The following is a 15900-nucleotide window of genomic DNA, read 5'->3' on the forward strand; positions in this document are numbered from 1 at the left end:
GTGTTCCATTTTCGCGTAGAAATTATACATAGAGGAAGAAGAAGAAGAAGAAGGTGAAGGTCAGCTTGTGGGATACTTTGTTTCAACACAAATTCCTATTCTATTCGATAGACGCTGGAAGATATCTAGAAATAGAAAACAGAACAGAACAAAAAAATGAAAAAGCCGACAAGATCGGCCGTGAATCCTGCATTTTTTTTTCTTTTCATTTTCCTTCCGATTGACGACTCTCTTTTCGAGAATCGGGATGTTGCGGTTCATCATCACTATCATCATCCCCAATCGCGTAGTGCTCTTCCTCCATGTTCCCGTTCCGAGAACCCTCCAGGTCGAGTCGGTCAAGCTCCGATTCATCAAAGTCTGCGGTTTCGAGATCTCCGTTCGCTTCTCGTTTGTTCCGGAACCGCTCGAGTACAGAAGAGCCGCCGGTGGGAGCCTCGCCGTTCCGGACAGAACGGTACTTGTGGTGATTACTACGACGACGGCTGCGCCAGATGAAAAATCCCCAGACAATTACCCCAATTATAACGACCACCAGCATGGCTTCACCGGACTTGGCGTAAGCCTTCCATTCAGCTTGCTTCAGTTTCTCCTTCTGTTGCTCCTCAGCAACCGTGCTATTAGGATGGCCTCCCACGGAGGTTTGGGGCAATTTCTCGCCATCAATGCGCGAATCGGCCGGGGCGCCACCGATGCTGCCGATGTCGACGTGGATGAAGCGATCTAACATATCACGAGTCCGGCGGGGGAAGTCGAACGGTACCATGTGACTGGCATTATAAAAGAGAACGTATGTCAGGTTTCTCGCCTGCTGATAATAACCAGCCGGTTCTCCTTCAAATGTCCAGTAACGTCGGGGCGCCCAAACTCCAGGAGATGTCTCAAAGCCAGTCCCGCCATTCCATTTCATGTTATGAATTAGCTGCTCAGTACCAAGGTGGTTGCAGATCAGGTCCTTGTCTCCACTGAAAAGGAGAACGGGAATCCCGGATTCGATCAATTCCGGGAGCAGCCGGATCGAAGGCAGTGAGTGCTCTGCGCGGAAATTTCGGCTCACAGCACCAGCACACTCCTCCCATCCAGTAGTCTTGTCAGGGTTGAGGTTCAGAGCCCGAGCGACATCCTGCCGCTGCAGATATGGTCTCATATATTCCAGATCTGGAGGCCAGGACATTCCACAGGTCTCATCACGAAGACGCACGTCGTACATGTTGATGCACTGCTTGGCCGAATCGGTGGTTAGGCGAAGCAGTTCCGTGAGGACGCTTTCGCACTCATGAATATCAACTCTGTCTGTCCCACCAGGGGCACTTAGTTGAGCAAAGCAGGTAGACTGCAGTGACTCCAGGTGTGAGGCGATCTCGCTGCCTCTAGCAATCAGACCCTCCTTGTATGCAAATTGCAGATAAGCCGGGTACTGGTCCACTGGTGAGATCCAACCATTGCCGATTAAGAGACCTTTCACGTTCCATTGAGTGCCACCAGTGGACGCGACATTTTTATTTCGTTCGAGGATGGCTTTGGCGATATATGGGATGTGTTGGCCGGCATAAGATTCTCCAGCGATGTAGATCTACAACGATCAAGCAATGTCAGTCACACAACATACTATACCTGGCGGGGCGTCCAAACGTACATCGTCACTCTCATATTCTGGGAAAATCTTGAACCACTTCTCCAAGAAGATGATGAACTCCGAGGACATCTCGTTCAATTCATGCAAGTAGCTGTTCGTATTGACATAACTGAAACCGGTTCCCACCGGCTGATCCACAAACAGCAAGTTGGCAAACTCATCCCAAGAGCCATTGTTGTATTCCAATGTATGATCGTCTTTTAACCTGTAGGGTCCAATCTCCATCAGGGCGCCGTCCATTGAGCTGCACCCCGGACCCCCATTCAGCCAGATGACGGTGCGCTGTCGGTTGGCAATATGGCGGTTCTGAAAATGCCAGAAGAATAGATGTCCATTGTGCGCAGGATCGACCTCTACATGTCTGATAGCAGCATGGGTCAGTTGGCGTTCAACAGCACCAATCTCCGAGAACACGACATTGTCGACTTACCCAGCATGCATCTTCAGCAATGGACCCTCTGGCTGTCCCGGAAGAGAACGAACATAGTAATCAGCAGCCGACTGCGCAACAGCGCAGAGCGGACTGCTCACGAGGAGCAGCAATAGAGACTGTAGCATATTGGGGTGGAAGCTCCTTGGCCACCGGTCTCTCCAGGAGGCGACGGAGAACATCATCTCCCAGGTTGGAGGTGCACTCCACCACAAGGCAACAACGCAGGACGAAGAGAAGAAAGGTTATCGAATAGCATATGTCCCTGTGCGGATACGCTGAGCACCACGTTGCTACCCTCGATTCCGCGCTATGCCGGAGGCGGCCCGTGGGCACTTGCCGCGCTACCGGAGGTGATGCTTGAGAACAAGCGGAGTCAGGAAAAGACCAAGGAGAGACGTCAAAAAGGAGAGACGAAGGATATCCAAAAGGCAAAAGCGGGTTGCTGGAGTGGATGACAGGTAAGGGAGAATGACATGCGTGGCCTTGGCCAGATTAGTTAATAGTCGATACCGCCATTTACAGTTCCGGAAGCTATCGTCAGTGGTTAGTGAGTATGTGACAGAACAGATACAGCTGTCAATACGGAATACAATACAAGTGTCCCTGGAATCACATGCATCCACACCTTATGTCACGTAACATACCTGTAACAAACACGTGCAGAGGCCAGAAAACAGTGATGCCTGGTTATCTGGCATAACTTACTCCGTACCATAACTATTACTCTGAAACATTGTTAATTACTGGTAGAGAATTGTTGTTGATGTTATTATTATTATCACATGCCATATTACTATTTCCAGCCTAGTTGATGCAAGAGCAGTTCCTGACCTTTGTAAGGAACCACTACAACAATTTCAACTAGTATTCATTTTGTATCTATACTTTGAAGCCACCCATCTCTCCACCAAGCTTCTATCTCCAAGGCACGTAATCTCAGTGGGAGTTTAGCAGCCTGGTCACAGACTACAAAAGTACACATATACTGCAACCTGGAGATACGATCGATCGCGTGGATTCAGTACTCTGTATTGTCATTGCTAGGAGATATCTGGATCATGAAGGACTCAGTTGACCAATCAGCTGCGCATTGCGCATATCCTGGTCCTATCATTATTGTCACTGCTGTTTGATACAACTGTTGGCTGAGGCTCTTATCAGCATGTTCATTGCACAAAATTGAGCAGTGGCGGTGTTTTGTTCTCTCCCTCTATATGACAGACAGATATTTCCGCATTACGGAGTCATGATACCCACATTGAATATGTACCGTACTGGCACATAGAGTCCTTGGGAAATCTTTTTGGCCTATCAAATGCGTGAGTAATGGCGATTGTCTTTTTCAGTAACTTGCCCTGTAAGTGGCACGTAAGGAAAAGTCAAAGTAGATCGTCGATGCCTCTGTCAGCATCTTTCTTTATTAATTCCACCAGTCCCTGTCAATTATTTTCGTAAGCTACTATCTAGAAAAGTATCTGTCTCGTCCTCTTTGTGCGTCTTTCTTTTCTTTTTTACTGGAGTAGTCAACTTACTTCAGGCATGATAGGATATCCATCTTGATTCTTGACATATCGATAAGGCAGCTCAGTACTTTCGTGCTCGTTGAAGCGCAGTTCAGGAGAATCGATATATGGAATCTGCTCCAATGGAACTATGGGACCAATGTGAGTAAGTGGCTGGACAGACTACATTCCATAAAATCTCTCACCTTTCTCCTGAACGACCATACGCGTGACCCTTACAGCTGTGTCCGTGGACATCTGCTTCGGGCCAAGCCGTCGCCCAATATAGCCCTTTTTCCGCAATTCAGAAGTACGGTCTGTCTCTCTGGCGTCAGTACTAGGCAGTGGGATTCCGGGGCCCAGGTTTAGTTAGCCAGACACACCTCGCGGGGGATGATCGCCTGCACCAAGATCACACCAAGTCAGCCTACTACGCAAATTGGTTCCACGGGCTTCAAGTAGAATGATAATTGAAGCCGGGAGCTCTCATGGTCATGGTTTGGTCGCACCAAGGATACCACCGAATAGGAAGATCTCAAACTCATCTCCATCTGCGGGGCTCAGTTCCGTTGACGCAGCTGGGTCGAGCAAGCAGACCTTGGACTTTCGGTCCGCGAAGATCTCTTCGACGCTGCGTCTCTCGACCTCGAGCCCCTCCATCTGGGCTAGATCTTCTGGCATCTCCAGGGTGGCCGGCACAGAGGTGAGAAGGAACCTGCCCCCCGCTGCTCGTGTCTCTCGAGCTATGCAACCATATTCGAGCGCCGACCACGGCCCAAGCTCCGGGTCAAGATGCTCGACCACAAAGGTCGGGGATTTCCTGGGGTTGTCGTCACTCATTTTGCCTGAACAACAAATCGGAATAGTGATCTTCAGGACAAGACAAGAGAGTAGGTCGAACCGAGGAGCGTGAGTTTCAAGCTCCGGAAAATAGTAGAATGGATTTGCGGAGGAACAAATAGAGTCGATTTCAGGAAGCCCCAAAAAAGAGAAAAAAACAAAACCTTATAAAATCAAAGACGTCACGAGAAGGTTCCTTCTCGTGATGGTGTCGAAGAACGACCGCCTTAATTCAGATTTCAACCGCGATTGAGCAAGATGTATCTTCAGAGGATGAGAGGAAAAAAGGAGGAAAATGGATGAATAGCCTCAGTCAAGTCCTCGTATACGTTGATTCATGCCTTGGGCGTAGAAAAGGGCAAAGGAATATCTGTAACAAAGTTAAGTAGAATAATTGATTACTGGCTTTCGGAGATGGTGATTGGGTGCCGAGATTTTCGTTGCGCACAATGGGTAATAGGGCAGGAAATTGGAATCCATGGGCACAAGACCCTTTCCTTCAGTTTCAGTCTACGGAGTACAGAATAATAATAATATTATTATTATTAACAAGTACCAATAATACTGATCAACTTTATGAATTATATAAGCAAGGGTCGAACCCATAGACAGGATGAATCGTTCCGTTAGATGGCAGTACACCTGTCTTCTACAACAGGGAAACGGGCTAGGCGCAGTAACCCGTAGGAAAAGAGATCAAAAGAGAGAACGATTGTTAGAAAGGGAGGGGAGGAACTATGAAAGGGGAAAGTAGGGAATCGGTGGCCTGACGAGCGGCCAAGTCACCTGTCTATTAATATTGTCCTCCTTCCCTGAGCAGAACAGCTGAGAGATAACCTTGATTCTTACCAAAGTATATTTTAACTATATTTCCCTGTATTCAAACGAACCCTCTTTTAATTTCAAACGAGCGCATCTGGGGCGGGCCTTTTCGGACAGTCGCGGACACGCATGACGGGCTGCCATTGGACGGGGCAGGCTGTTCTCTGACGTACTGGACGGCACCGCTCGATCCCCTCTTTCGACGTCGTGTTCACTCACTTATCGATACCAACTGACCAGACTTCCGTGAGTTTTACCCAACCTACTCTGGTTAACCTACCTAACCTAATCATCCAGTCTTCCCAGCCTTCCCCAAAGCCATACGGTCGCCCATCGAACTACATCCCGCAGCATCGGGTCTAGCGTCTCCCTCACTACACACGCCCCGCCTTCTGCAGTGCCAACCACGTACACTGCGTGTCTCTGATTGCCTGTTCGTTTTACCTCCATGTGAACAGCTCTTCCCTTGCAGGGTTTGAATCTCGATTTTCAGCGTTTACCTCATCGCTGCCCTCACTCGGACAGGGGTGATCTGTTCCTCCACTCACGGCTGGCCATCGGCTCAGTTTAAGGACTGCACATTAGATATATCCTCTACAGGTCTTCTTGTGTGCAGAGAGCAATAAGCTCAGCAACGTTATTCGTCTTCCTCCCTCCAATCTCCCGCGAATCTCTATCAAAATGAATCCCCACCAGCAGAACAAAGTCGACATCAGTGTGAGCTCTCTCTCTGCTACCCCAGACGAATAAGTTCGTTGCTAAACCCTGCCACAGTCTCTAAGTCCCGACGAACAGCGTTTGCTACGTCTCTATGGCAAAGTGCCCACAAAGAAGGATTTGCTGCAGAACAAGCTGAAGGTTCGACTCTCATGTCATTGTCTTGTTTTCGTCCGGTTCCGTCTGACCACATTCTCCTTTCAGGAACGCAAATACTTTGATTCTGGAGACTACGCGCTGAGCAAAGCCGGCAAAGCCTCAGATGTCGGGGTCACCAATATTGGGTCCCGTCACCCCGTCCCAGAAAATATTCCTCACCTGACTGCCACATCTCCTGGTGCTAATAACCCTGCGGCAAGTATCAATGGAGGTATACCCGGTTCCCAGGGCCATCCAATTCCCGGCAGCATCAGCGGCCATCCTGGATCCATCGGCTTTCAGAGTCGGAGCCCCGTCAAGGAGGCCAGCTTTTTGCACCGTGGTACCAGTGTCGATGACTCTGAAAAGACAGAGGAGGCCGAGAACGAGAAGTCTGGGAAGGACAATACCGCCAAGGATCCCAGCGTCAGTCCGCCTCCAGCAAGGGAGGGTGTCCCAATCCAGCAATGAGAAGCTCCTTGGGTGAAAGGCAAATGTTGTTGATCAATATGCCTTCGGCGTTTCCCCTCTTATGGGATTTACGGTCTTAGATGCAATTCCAGGCGCTACAAATTGACTCGGTTCATTTTTCTTTTATCTATGGCATTGCGTGGGGGGAATGAAGCATACAAAGTCGTTGTGCACTGCAGTGCAGAGCAAACAAAAGCAGGACTGCCAGAAGGGGGTGGCCCTGAAGGGAAACGTGAAAAGTAAGTCTGTGACTTTTTGCATCTCATGCTATGCGCACGTGACTTTCCTCTTCTCTTTTTCCTCCTGGAGGGGTTGAGACCTGGGGGGTTGATCTATGCAGGACCAGAGGAGTGTATTCTGGGGATTAGCCGGAGTTATAACCTCTGTCTTGCCAGTTGACCTTGTTCTTTCAAGTTTCGTTTTCAAGCCCCACCTCTCTCTCATTCTTTCACATAGTTTTCTTATGCCTTCCTCTTCACTTTATGTTTTCTATTTGCCACTTTGTTTTTCCTTTCTCATTTCCTACGTCTTGCATGTCCGTGTCATGTCATGTGCTCACTTCATTTTTCCTCATCTGTTATGGTATACCAATATCCCTTTGGGATCTTGCCACGAGACATCAATCAATAGCATTATATTGTGCATATAAAGTCCATATGAGGATTCATAAGTCATCAACCCCATCTGATAATAATTATGATCTGCAGTAGCTCCTGGATTTTTTTTTGTTCTTAGTAGTAGTAATTGTGGTGGCTCGATGCCTACCTACCTAGGTAGATATGTATGATATGCAATTCTCCATAAAGGGCAGGCCTATATATATATATATATCTTGTCGACGAAGACGATCAGATGACTGAATTTTAACTAGCCTAGAACTCCTAGTATATGGTATGAAGAAACAGTGATGATTAGGAAAAGATGAGAAAAGAAAACAAGCTGATTTATTTTAAGCCCAAGAATCGATATGGCCGATCAGCTTCCATTCATTTCCTTCCTTTGTTTCGGGTAAGTACTTGCTTGGTTCACGGGTGAGATCACTACCACATAGGACTCTCTCTCTATATATATCGAAGGGTGTCCTGTCTGTCCTGGTGACATTTATTTTATTTGTCTATTCCATTTGATAGATTTGTTGTTATTGTTGTTAATTATCGCCCTAGCTAGGTAGGTAATTATTATTGATACCAGGTACATAGGTAGATGGGTAGTTTCCTTTTCTTTTTTCCGTCTTTCTCTTTCTTCCCCCCCCCCCCCTCCCTCCCTCCCCCTCTGTCTTTCTGTACCTAGGGAGTGTATGGTGTGGTATAGTATGGTTTCAATGATGATCATGGTTATCACGAATCATGATCGATCGATCGGTCAGAAAGAAAGAAAAAAAAGAAACAAAAAAAAAACAAAAATGTGGGTTCCATTCATTCTTTCTTTTTTGTTTCATGGCTCATGAGATAAATAAATAAATAGAGTTGGAAAAAACAAAAGGAGAAGAAGGGGAAATGGCTGCACAAGGTCTCAATGCAGGTGATGAGAGAGACAAGTGGTAGAGATAGGGATAATACATGAGTTGGTAGGTGGTAGGGTAAGGAAATTGATTGACTGATTGATTGTGGTTGTGGTTGTGATGCGACATGATATGATATCCATGATCTTCGGTGATCTTTCCTCCCTTCCTGTGAAAGCCAATCAGTAGGGTTGAATCCATCCATCCAAGATTGTTGATCGCTGTGTGTTCCATATGCACTCTCCCACATTCAGAGCCACACTCACACAACACAAGGGTACAACCAAAGACAACTAACTAGTTCATTTTTTCCAAATCAATCACCGTATATCTTTCCGTGGCAATCGGTATCAGTGGATGAAATGCAAGTCAAGTACAAAAAAAAATAGATTCCACGTGAGAGACTCGGCAGGGGGGTTAAAATAAGGGGTGAGTGAGCTTTTCATTCAGGCAGGTTCCTCTTTCAGGGAGCAGAACAGGAATGTATATCTTGACCAGATGATTCGAGAAAAAGAGAAAAAAAAAAGGGGTTGGCTTTCCATGATTGCTGTGGTTGAGGAGGGGGAACGTCGTGTGTAGATGCATAGTGGAACTCGAGTTCTAACCCACAAATAATCACACTGAACCTTCATGTATCGAGCCGTGGCTGAATAAACAAGCTTGACTGTGTACGCTTGTATCACCAGGGGAGGAGGACGTGCATGTGATTTGCACGCTCCAATCAATATCCAGTCAGCACTTCTGTGCTCGTAGCCATTTGCTCTATTTGTGCTTTCCCTGTCAGAAAGATAGGCCTTAAGATTGCCAAAGGGATGCTGAAGAGATATGCTGTTGGATTCCAACTGCACTTTGTCGTTATTGTTCAATCTGTCTTCCAATGGCCTGCTAGCCCTGCATCAATGTCATCCTGTTTTCCTAACCACAGCTCAACTGCATACAAAGCCATGGTGCAGGCAAGGTTGACCCATCGCCATAAATTGCCACCTCCGTCACCTTGGTTTTTCCACCACTCGCCGGGAGCTTGAGAAGTCGAAGCAAAATGTTGCATCAAGAGACTGGTGTACACGGCGACAAGAATCGTAGGCGAGAACCAGCTCAGAAGTCCCAGAAACTGGCCCGCAGCATCATCGTCATCTAGCGAAGCTTCTTGCGATAGTGCTCGGGCTCCAGATTCGCGAACTGCGGGAATGATGCGTGTCGAGGCATAGAGGACGAAAAGACGGTAGGCAAGAGAGATCAGAACGGACGGTGTGACAGCGCTGAATGCCGCCGTCACGATGTTGAAGGTCGCTTGTATAATGGATGGAAGGAGAGATAGCGCATGCATGAGAGTGGTGTAGGATGCCATAATGATGGGCGGAAGAGGAGGGAAGTCAGCGGCCTGCGAGGGTGGTGCACTCTCCTCAACTGGTCTGGATGGTTGATAGTCGGTGAAGATCTGATAAATGCAGAGGACAATATAGGCAAAAAGGAGAGAACTCTCGACCGCATTCCCACGGCCGCTGCCAATTCCCCAGGCACACAGGATCACAGCACATGTGATGGCCACCCCAATCAGCGCAGAATCGACATTGGATATCTCGGGAAATTGAAGGACCCTCCAGAGAAAATAGACGGAGCTGGAAATGATTGTCGCTGACAAGACTAAGAGAAAGATCTACGATGGGTTAGGGCAGAGAAGTCGACAGACAGAAAAAAGAAGACTTACCATCCAAGTGTCACCTCTTCCGCTTCTATTGACCAGCCATCGGGTAATCTGTCCGGCAGCCTGGATGACGAGCAGACTGCAAAATCCTTCCACCAGCTGAAAGACCGGAGTCGACCAGCGTAACAGTTTGTCCCAGTTGCCGATGGTCAGGGTCTCAACCAACCCGCCATGACCAAAGAGCCACTCGCTGATGGACGTGTCTTGCGCTCTTTTCCCATCGAAAGTTCGCTCCACCCATCCACTGCTGCTATCGGAATCGACAGAAAAGCGGTTGAGAGACCAGATAAGCAACGTCGGGACGATCAGCCATTGCGTAGATCGAATGAGGACGACCAACGAGCGTCGAAACCATGACCGGTCGGGCGTGGCAAGTTTGAGCAGCGAGAAGAAGAAGTAGAAGCTGGCGAGGGACAGAGAGTAGGCCAGGCCGCACGTCCTGCCGCCAACATCGAAGGCCAAGGGAATGGAGAGGACAACGGCGGTCAAGAAGACGGCGGAGGAGACAACCCGAAAAAGCCACATCGACGCTGCGGTAAACGACGTTCAGAATACTGCGCAGACCACGGTGACAGACAATGCGAGAGAGATTTCTGCTGCACAGGGAGAAAATCGAGTTCTCAGCAGGTGAGTTTACGCTGTAGATTCGCACGATTTTCCGATGTGGATCCTCAGACAGAGGCCACACCGCAGCATGGGTTAAGCACGCGATCTTATCAGGGTGCCGGATCAAGTGATATCTTCACGTGCAAAACGAGGGAGAGCGTTCGCATGCAGTGGCAGCGACGTCAACAAGCCCACAACAGCATATAAAGTAAAAAAAAAAAACCTCCTCCTGTTGAAGTCCCTTGATCCTTTTCTGCAATGAGAAGACGGCAAGGGGATGAGAGAGAGGCTCTGGGGAAATTTGTCTCTTGACTCCCGATATGCAGGCAGACTCCTCCGTGTGATTGGGTGGTGTCGCGTTTTCCTGTAGCAGGTTGCAGGGGGGCAACGCGGTGTGCGTGCACGGGCCACCCTCTCCTCAGGCGGTCTAGTAGCAATTTATACGCACAACAGCAAAGGCATCAAAGCTAAATGCGCTTGTTCAGCGTCTAGAAAAGCTGGAGCAACGAATTATATGCCAGTATCTCAATAGGGAAGGATGGCCGAGGTGCAACCGATGATCCAATGATCTGATGCCAGTGCCTGCATAGATGAACAGTTCCAACTACAAGGAAAGGTTGGTCTTGCTGTGGGTTTGCGCTAACTGGAGTCAAAAATTAAAATTACCTAGGTAGGATAAACATTCATTATTAATTACTCCATACAGTGTTGAGCAAAGAGGGGAAAAGAAAAAGAGTATGGCAACTTGGCAAGAAAATGCGAGTTGCTGTCTCCACCCTTTGGTGCAGATAAGAAAGGTAACATATATGATGCAATTTGCTCCTCCTCTTACCAGAAAAGAGGCATAAGATAAGAACTACTACTGATGCCTGAACAATCAGGTAAATAATGGCGCCATACCTTGCCTCCTTCGCTGAATGGAGTTTGGAACCTTGGAACCTCAGCTGATACACTAGTCCTGGTAAAGCTTAGCGTCAATATAGACTTGGATGTGTAAGTACAGTAAATAAATGATGAGTCCATCAGCCACGATGACCTTACCATCGTAGAAGGCGCCTCCATGGGAAGCATATACAGGAATCTCAGACAGGTCGTGACCGAAAAAAAAATGCAGGTGCAGCGGGCAGGGAAACATAGAGCTTATTCTGCGAAGTAATATGACCGGTGCTTCGTGAACAGCATCAGAATCGTTAAAAGCATGCTCATAGGTTGAATTGTATCGAAGCCAGCATGCTGTCACCAAATTATTCACGACAGCAGCGGATACATTACGGAAGTGACGCCTTGATCGAATTCAGCGGGAATCATCGGTTAGAAGGAGATATTCTATGGAGCTCAGGGTAAGAAATTCGCATAAGCAATGATAAGCAATGGGGTCAAATCACGGCTTGTTGCCATGATTGTCCGTCGCTCCCACCTGTTTCCCTCCCCCTATAGAGGCTCCGGTCACCCCGTTGAAATGATCTCACGAAGAAGCCCCTCTCTGGGGTGGGAATTCTGTCAAGGACATGACGTCTGGGCAAAAGTCCGGACGCTATAAAGCCTGATGCCAGAGCATCAATCAATTAGCAGCAATAATGCCGCTTGCCAACAAAAGCTCAAGCCGACGCGAGAAGAACGGGCTCGTATCAGCTCATCCTCAGATGAGCCCAGGCGGAGACGATATGCGTCCTCCAAACTGGCGCTCTACGACAATTGGTTGCTGATTTGGAAATGTGCAATCAAATGTCACACCCTTAGATAAGGTACAGTGCTCGCCCTAAGCAACGTGACTGATGCCTTCCCGTCGGAGGGTTTGCTCGTAACCGGCGACACACCGCGCCAAGCTTCTGCGCCACGGAGATAAACAAGAAGATGCTGAGGAACTTGTTCCTGCATTTTGCTGTTGCAGATAAAAATCAGTGCCGGATCCTCAAAGAACTAATGTCCTCGATGCTGCCGGATCCATCCCCCTGCATTTGAGCGTCTCTGCCACCATGCGGATGGATGTTTCCCGAGGCGTCATCCCGCTCTCCAAGGGCTCGTTGGATGAGCTTGGCCTTGAGAGACGCAGCCTTAAGTCTATCCTCGATTTCCGATATGGCATCTTCAGTATTCTCCAATGAGAGAGTCGCGGGGTCAACCAGCGATGGAAGGGTTTGGATGTTCTTCGTCAGTCTAGCGCCCTCTGGAAGAGTAGGCATTCCCTGACAAAGCGCAGGCTCGACGAGGAAATCATCAGGAATTACCGACTGATTATCGCCAAAGGTTGTTTCAATACCCTTCTCTGGCTGTCCCGTCTGGTTTCGAGGTGGAATGTTGGAGTCGGCAAGTCTCTGCGTCCATACCAACGCTTTCCCATACAGCCTTCCCAGCTCGAGTAATTTATCGAAACCCTTTTCCACCGCAAACACGCTGCCTTCAGTGTAGCCTGCTTGCGCCCCATCGGAGAGTCCCAAGTCGTAACCTTCTTTGTAGAATTTTTCCTCCAGTTCGAGGAGACTATCCAACAAGTCAGATTCCATAGCAGCGACGAAATCCCATCAATAGTTGTGCAACATGAAAAAGATTGCTAGGAGCAATGGAATCAAAGAATCAACCAGGGATAGACGCAGATTATTGGTAGAAGAGCGAGCGACGCACCCCTGCAGTTGTGCGCGGGAAGGGAAAAAAAAGAAATGCGGAGAGATGATTCATCGCAGATAAAAACTACGACTCGAGCGGCGGAGCTACAAAATGCGCCCTTCTTTTGCCCCTCCACAACCCCACCATCCCTCAACACCATGGCGACTGGTGAGAAGATCCTGCCCAAAGAGGGCCAGCGGAATATTCTGATTACCAGTGCTCTGCCGTATGTCAATAATGTGCCTCACTTGGGCAACATTGTTGGCTCGGTGCTGAGTGCAGACGTCTTCGCAAGGTGAGTCTCGTGCCCGCGCTGACTCTTTGACTCACTAACCCACCATCACCACGACAGATATCAGAAAGCCTGCGGACGGCCAACCCTCTTCATTTGTGGTACCGATGAGTACGGAACAGCAACGGAAACCAAGGCATTGGAGGAGGGCGTGACGCCGGAGGAGCTGTGTGCGAAATACAACAAAATCCACCAGGAGGTGTATGAGTGGTTTGAAATTGGATTCGACCACTTCGGTCGCACCCCGACACAGAAGCACACTGAAATCTCTCAGCACGTCTTTATGAAACTCCATGAGAATGGATTCCTCGAGGAGAAGACTGCTGAGCAGCCCTTCTGTGAGAAACACAACTCCTTCCTCGCAGACCGCTACGTAGAAGGCGAGTGCCCCCGATGCCACTACGACGATGCCCGCGGCGATCAATGCGACAAATGCGGTCATCTACTGGACCCTTTCGACCTCATCAATCCGCGATGCAAGCTTGATGGCGCCACTCCCATCCGTCGGGAGACAAAACACATCCATCTTCTCCTCGACAAACTGCAGCCCGAAATCGAGAAATGGGTGCATCCCGCACTCGAGAAAGGCAATTGGCCCAAGAACTCCCGGGTCATTACTGAGTCTTGGCTCAAGGAGGGCTTGAAGGATCGTGGTATTACCAGAGATCTGAAATGGGGTGTTCCGGTTCCTCTTCCGGGATACGAAAACAAGGTGCTGTACGTGTGGTTCGAAGCCTGTATCGGCTACCCGTCCATCACTGCCAACTACACTGATGATTGGGAGCTCTGGTGGCGGAATCCCGAAAACGTGCAGCTCTATCAATTTTTGGGAAAGGACAACGTGCCATTCCACAGTGTTATCTTCCCCGGCTGCCAGCTTGGGACGAGAGAAAAATGGACCATGTTACACCATCTCAGCACCACCGAGTACTTGAACTACGAAAATGGAAAGTTCAGCAAGTCCCGCGGAATCGGTGTCTTTGGCAACAACGCTAAACAAACTGGTGTACCTCCGGATGTCTGGCGATACTACCTCTTGAAGAACCGTCCAGAATCGGGAGATTCGCAGTTTGAGTGGCGGTCCTTTGTGGACAGCAACAACAGCGAACTGCTGGCTAAGCTGGGCAATCTGGTCAACCGAATCATAAAGCTGGTCGCTGCCGCCTATAATTCGGTGGTTCCTGAATTCACCGTGCCAGAGAGTTTTACTCCTGCTCTTGACGACATCACCGCGCTTCTTCGTCAGTATATCAACGAGATGGAGGGTGTACATCTCCGGGCCGGCGTCTTGACAGCCATGAAGATTGCCGAAGCCGGTAACGGTCTGATCCAGGCCAACCGACTCGACAACTCCTTGATCGCGAACGAGCCCGAGCGTGCTGCGGCAGTGGTCGGAACCGTGATTAACCTCATCTACCTCCTTGCGAGCATTTTCGCGCCTTACCTTCCCGCAACCTCCAAATCGATCCTGGAGCAGCTTGATGCACCATTTGCCAACATTCCTTCTCTGGAGGACATCAAAGACGGCTGGAAGCCCGTGGCGATCAAACCCGGCCACAAGATCGGCAAAGCCAAGTACCTCTTTTCACGTATCGACCCGAAGAAGGCTGACGAGTGGCGCGAGATGTACGGTGGCTCTCAGCTCGAGAGACAGAAGAAGGAGGAAGAGGCGGCCAAGGCAGCTGCCAAGAAGGCCGCCAACAAGGCCAGCAAGGCCAAGAAGAAGGAAAAGAAAGGAGAAAGCGTCGAGGCCACGGCAAAGGGTGGTGCGGAGGCCCCAACGGCCACAGTGGAGGGTCAGGAGGACGAGGCCGTGCAGAAGGTTACCGATGGAGTGGCGCAGGTGACGATTCCAACATCGTAGACAAATTTAGCAGCAGCAGCCGTAACAACAAATGAGATCTTGTCTTGATACCTATGTAGTGGAGATTATCTATCGGTCGGTGTAAGTAAGTCAGTCAGTCGATAGAAAGGTAGATTGATATAGATATTGGGTGAACCAATTAGAATGATCGATCAATTGACAGATGTAGTTACGTGAATTTTACTTTTCTTACTAAAGGCAAGAAAAACTGACGGCAGTACTTACGTACAAGAACTTATGTAGCTACCTAGGTAGGTAGCTTCCTGAATGAACAAAGTGACCGCCGTCGGGCTTCGTATGCGCTGTACTCAGGCACTGAGATTACGTGTTGACAACAAGAAAGACAAGACCGATAAAGACGGTAAGACCACTATTAGATGAGTGAGAAAGGGCTACGTCATATCTACCTAGGTAGGTACCTAACCTATCTATCTATGCCGCTTTCTTTCTTTCTTTCTAGCTAGCTAGNCTATCTTCTGTTCCATCTCATCTCTGTTCTTCATCTTTTGAAAATCATGCACATGGTTGGTCATTGTCTTTTGGAAAACAAGCAACAAGCCAAAAAAAAATGTAGAGGGGAAGTACTAATAGACAGCCGTAAAAAATAATTCATTCCGCTCGCATGCAGTCCCAGATATCTTGCATAACCGCTTGGAAGAAAAAAGAAATAATAAAAAAAAGATAAAGCCTTTTCCGATTTGCCCATGACAGGGATCCCCCTTCGGTGAAGTACACCTTGGTGAAGCTCACCTGGCGTTGTAAATAGCAT

The 15900-nt window shown here is 48.7% G+C and overlaps 5 protein-coding genes across 5 annotated transcripts; 2 read left to right on the plus strand and 3 right to left on the minus strand.

Moving 5' to 3' along the window:
- Nucleotides 1–205: 205 nt before the first annotated feature.
- On the minus strand, nt 206–4411 carry VTN77DRAFT_3033 (uncharacterized protein; the record flags this gene model as incomplete). Its single annotated transcript, XM_069418939.1, has 7 exons — nt 206–1573; nt 1637–1997; nt 2067–2185; nt 3602–3720; nt 3778–3888; nt 3955–3972; nt 4081–4411. 7 exons carry the CDS (start codon nt 4409–4411, stop codon nt 206–208), a joined length of 2427 nt encoding a protein of 808 aa, XP_069278833.1.
- A 1503-nt stretch (nt 4412–5914) lies between these two features.
- Nucleotides 5915–6559, plus strand: VTN77DRAFT_3034 (uncharacterized protein; the record flags this gene model as incomplete). The annotated part of the gene is made up of 3 exons (XM_069418940.1): nt 5915–5950; nt 6008–6091; nt 6155–6559. 3 exons carry the CDS (start codon nt 5915–5917, stop codon nt 6557–6559), a joined length of 525 nt encoding a protein of 174 aa, XP_069278834.1.
- A 2363-nt stretch (nt 6560–8922) lies between these two features.
- Nucleotides 8923–10290, minus strand: VTN77DRAFT_3035 (uncharacterized protein; the record flags this gene model as incomplete). The annotated part of the gene is made up of 2 exons (XM_069418941.1): nt 8923–9717; nt 9769–10290. 2 exons carry the CDS (start codon nt 10288–10290, stop codon nt 8923–8925), a joined length of 1317 nt encoding a protein of 438 aa, XP_069278835.1.
- Nucleotides 10291–12269: 1979 nt separating this feature from the next.
- Nucleotides 12270–12875, minus strand: VTN77DRAFT_3036 (uncharacterized protein; the record flags this gene model as incomplete). Its single annotated transcript, XM_069418942.1, has 1 exon — nt 12270–12875. One exon carries the CDS (start codon nt 12873–12875, stop codon nt 12270–12272), a length of 606 nt encoding a protein of 201 aa, XP_069278836.1.
- Nucleotides 12876–13133: 258 nt separating this feature from the next.
- Nucleotides 13134–15131, plus strand: VTN77DRAFT_3037 (uncharacterized protein; the record flags this gene model as incomplete). The annotated part of the gene is made up of 2 exons (XM_069418943.1): nt 13134–13270; nt 13328–15131. 2 exons carry the CDS (start codon nt 13134–13136, stop codon nt 15129–15131), a joined length of 1941 nt encoding a protein of 646 aa, XP_069278837.1.
- Between the last annotated feature and the right edge of the window lie 769 nt (nt 15132–15900).

The sequence above is a fragment of the Rasamsonia byssochlamydoides genome, assembly GCF_041956645.1.
Source record: "Rasamsonia byssochlamydoides strain NRRL 3658 unplaced genomic scaffold VTN77scaffold_21, whole genome shotgun sequence".
Classification (NCBI taxonomy): Eukaryota; Fungi; Ascomycota; class Eurotiomycetes; order Eurotiales; family Trichocomaceae; genus Rasamsonia; species Rasamsonia byssochlamydoides.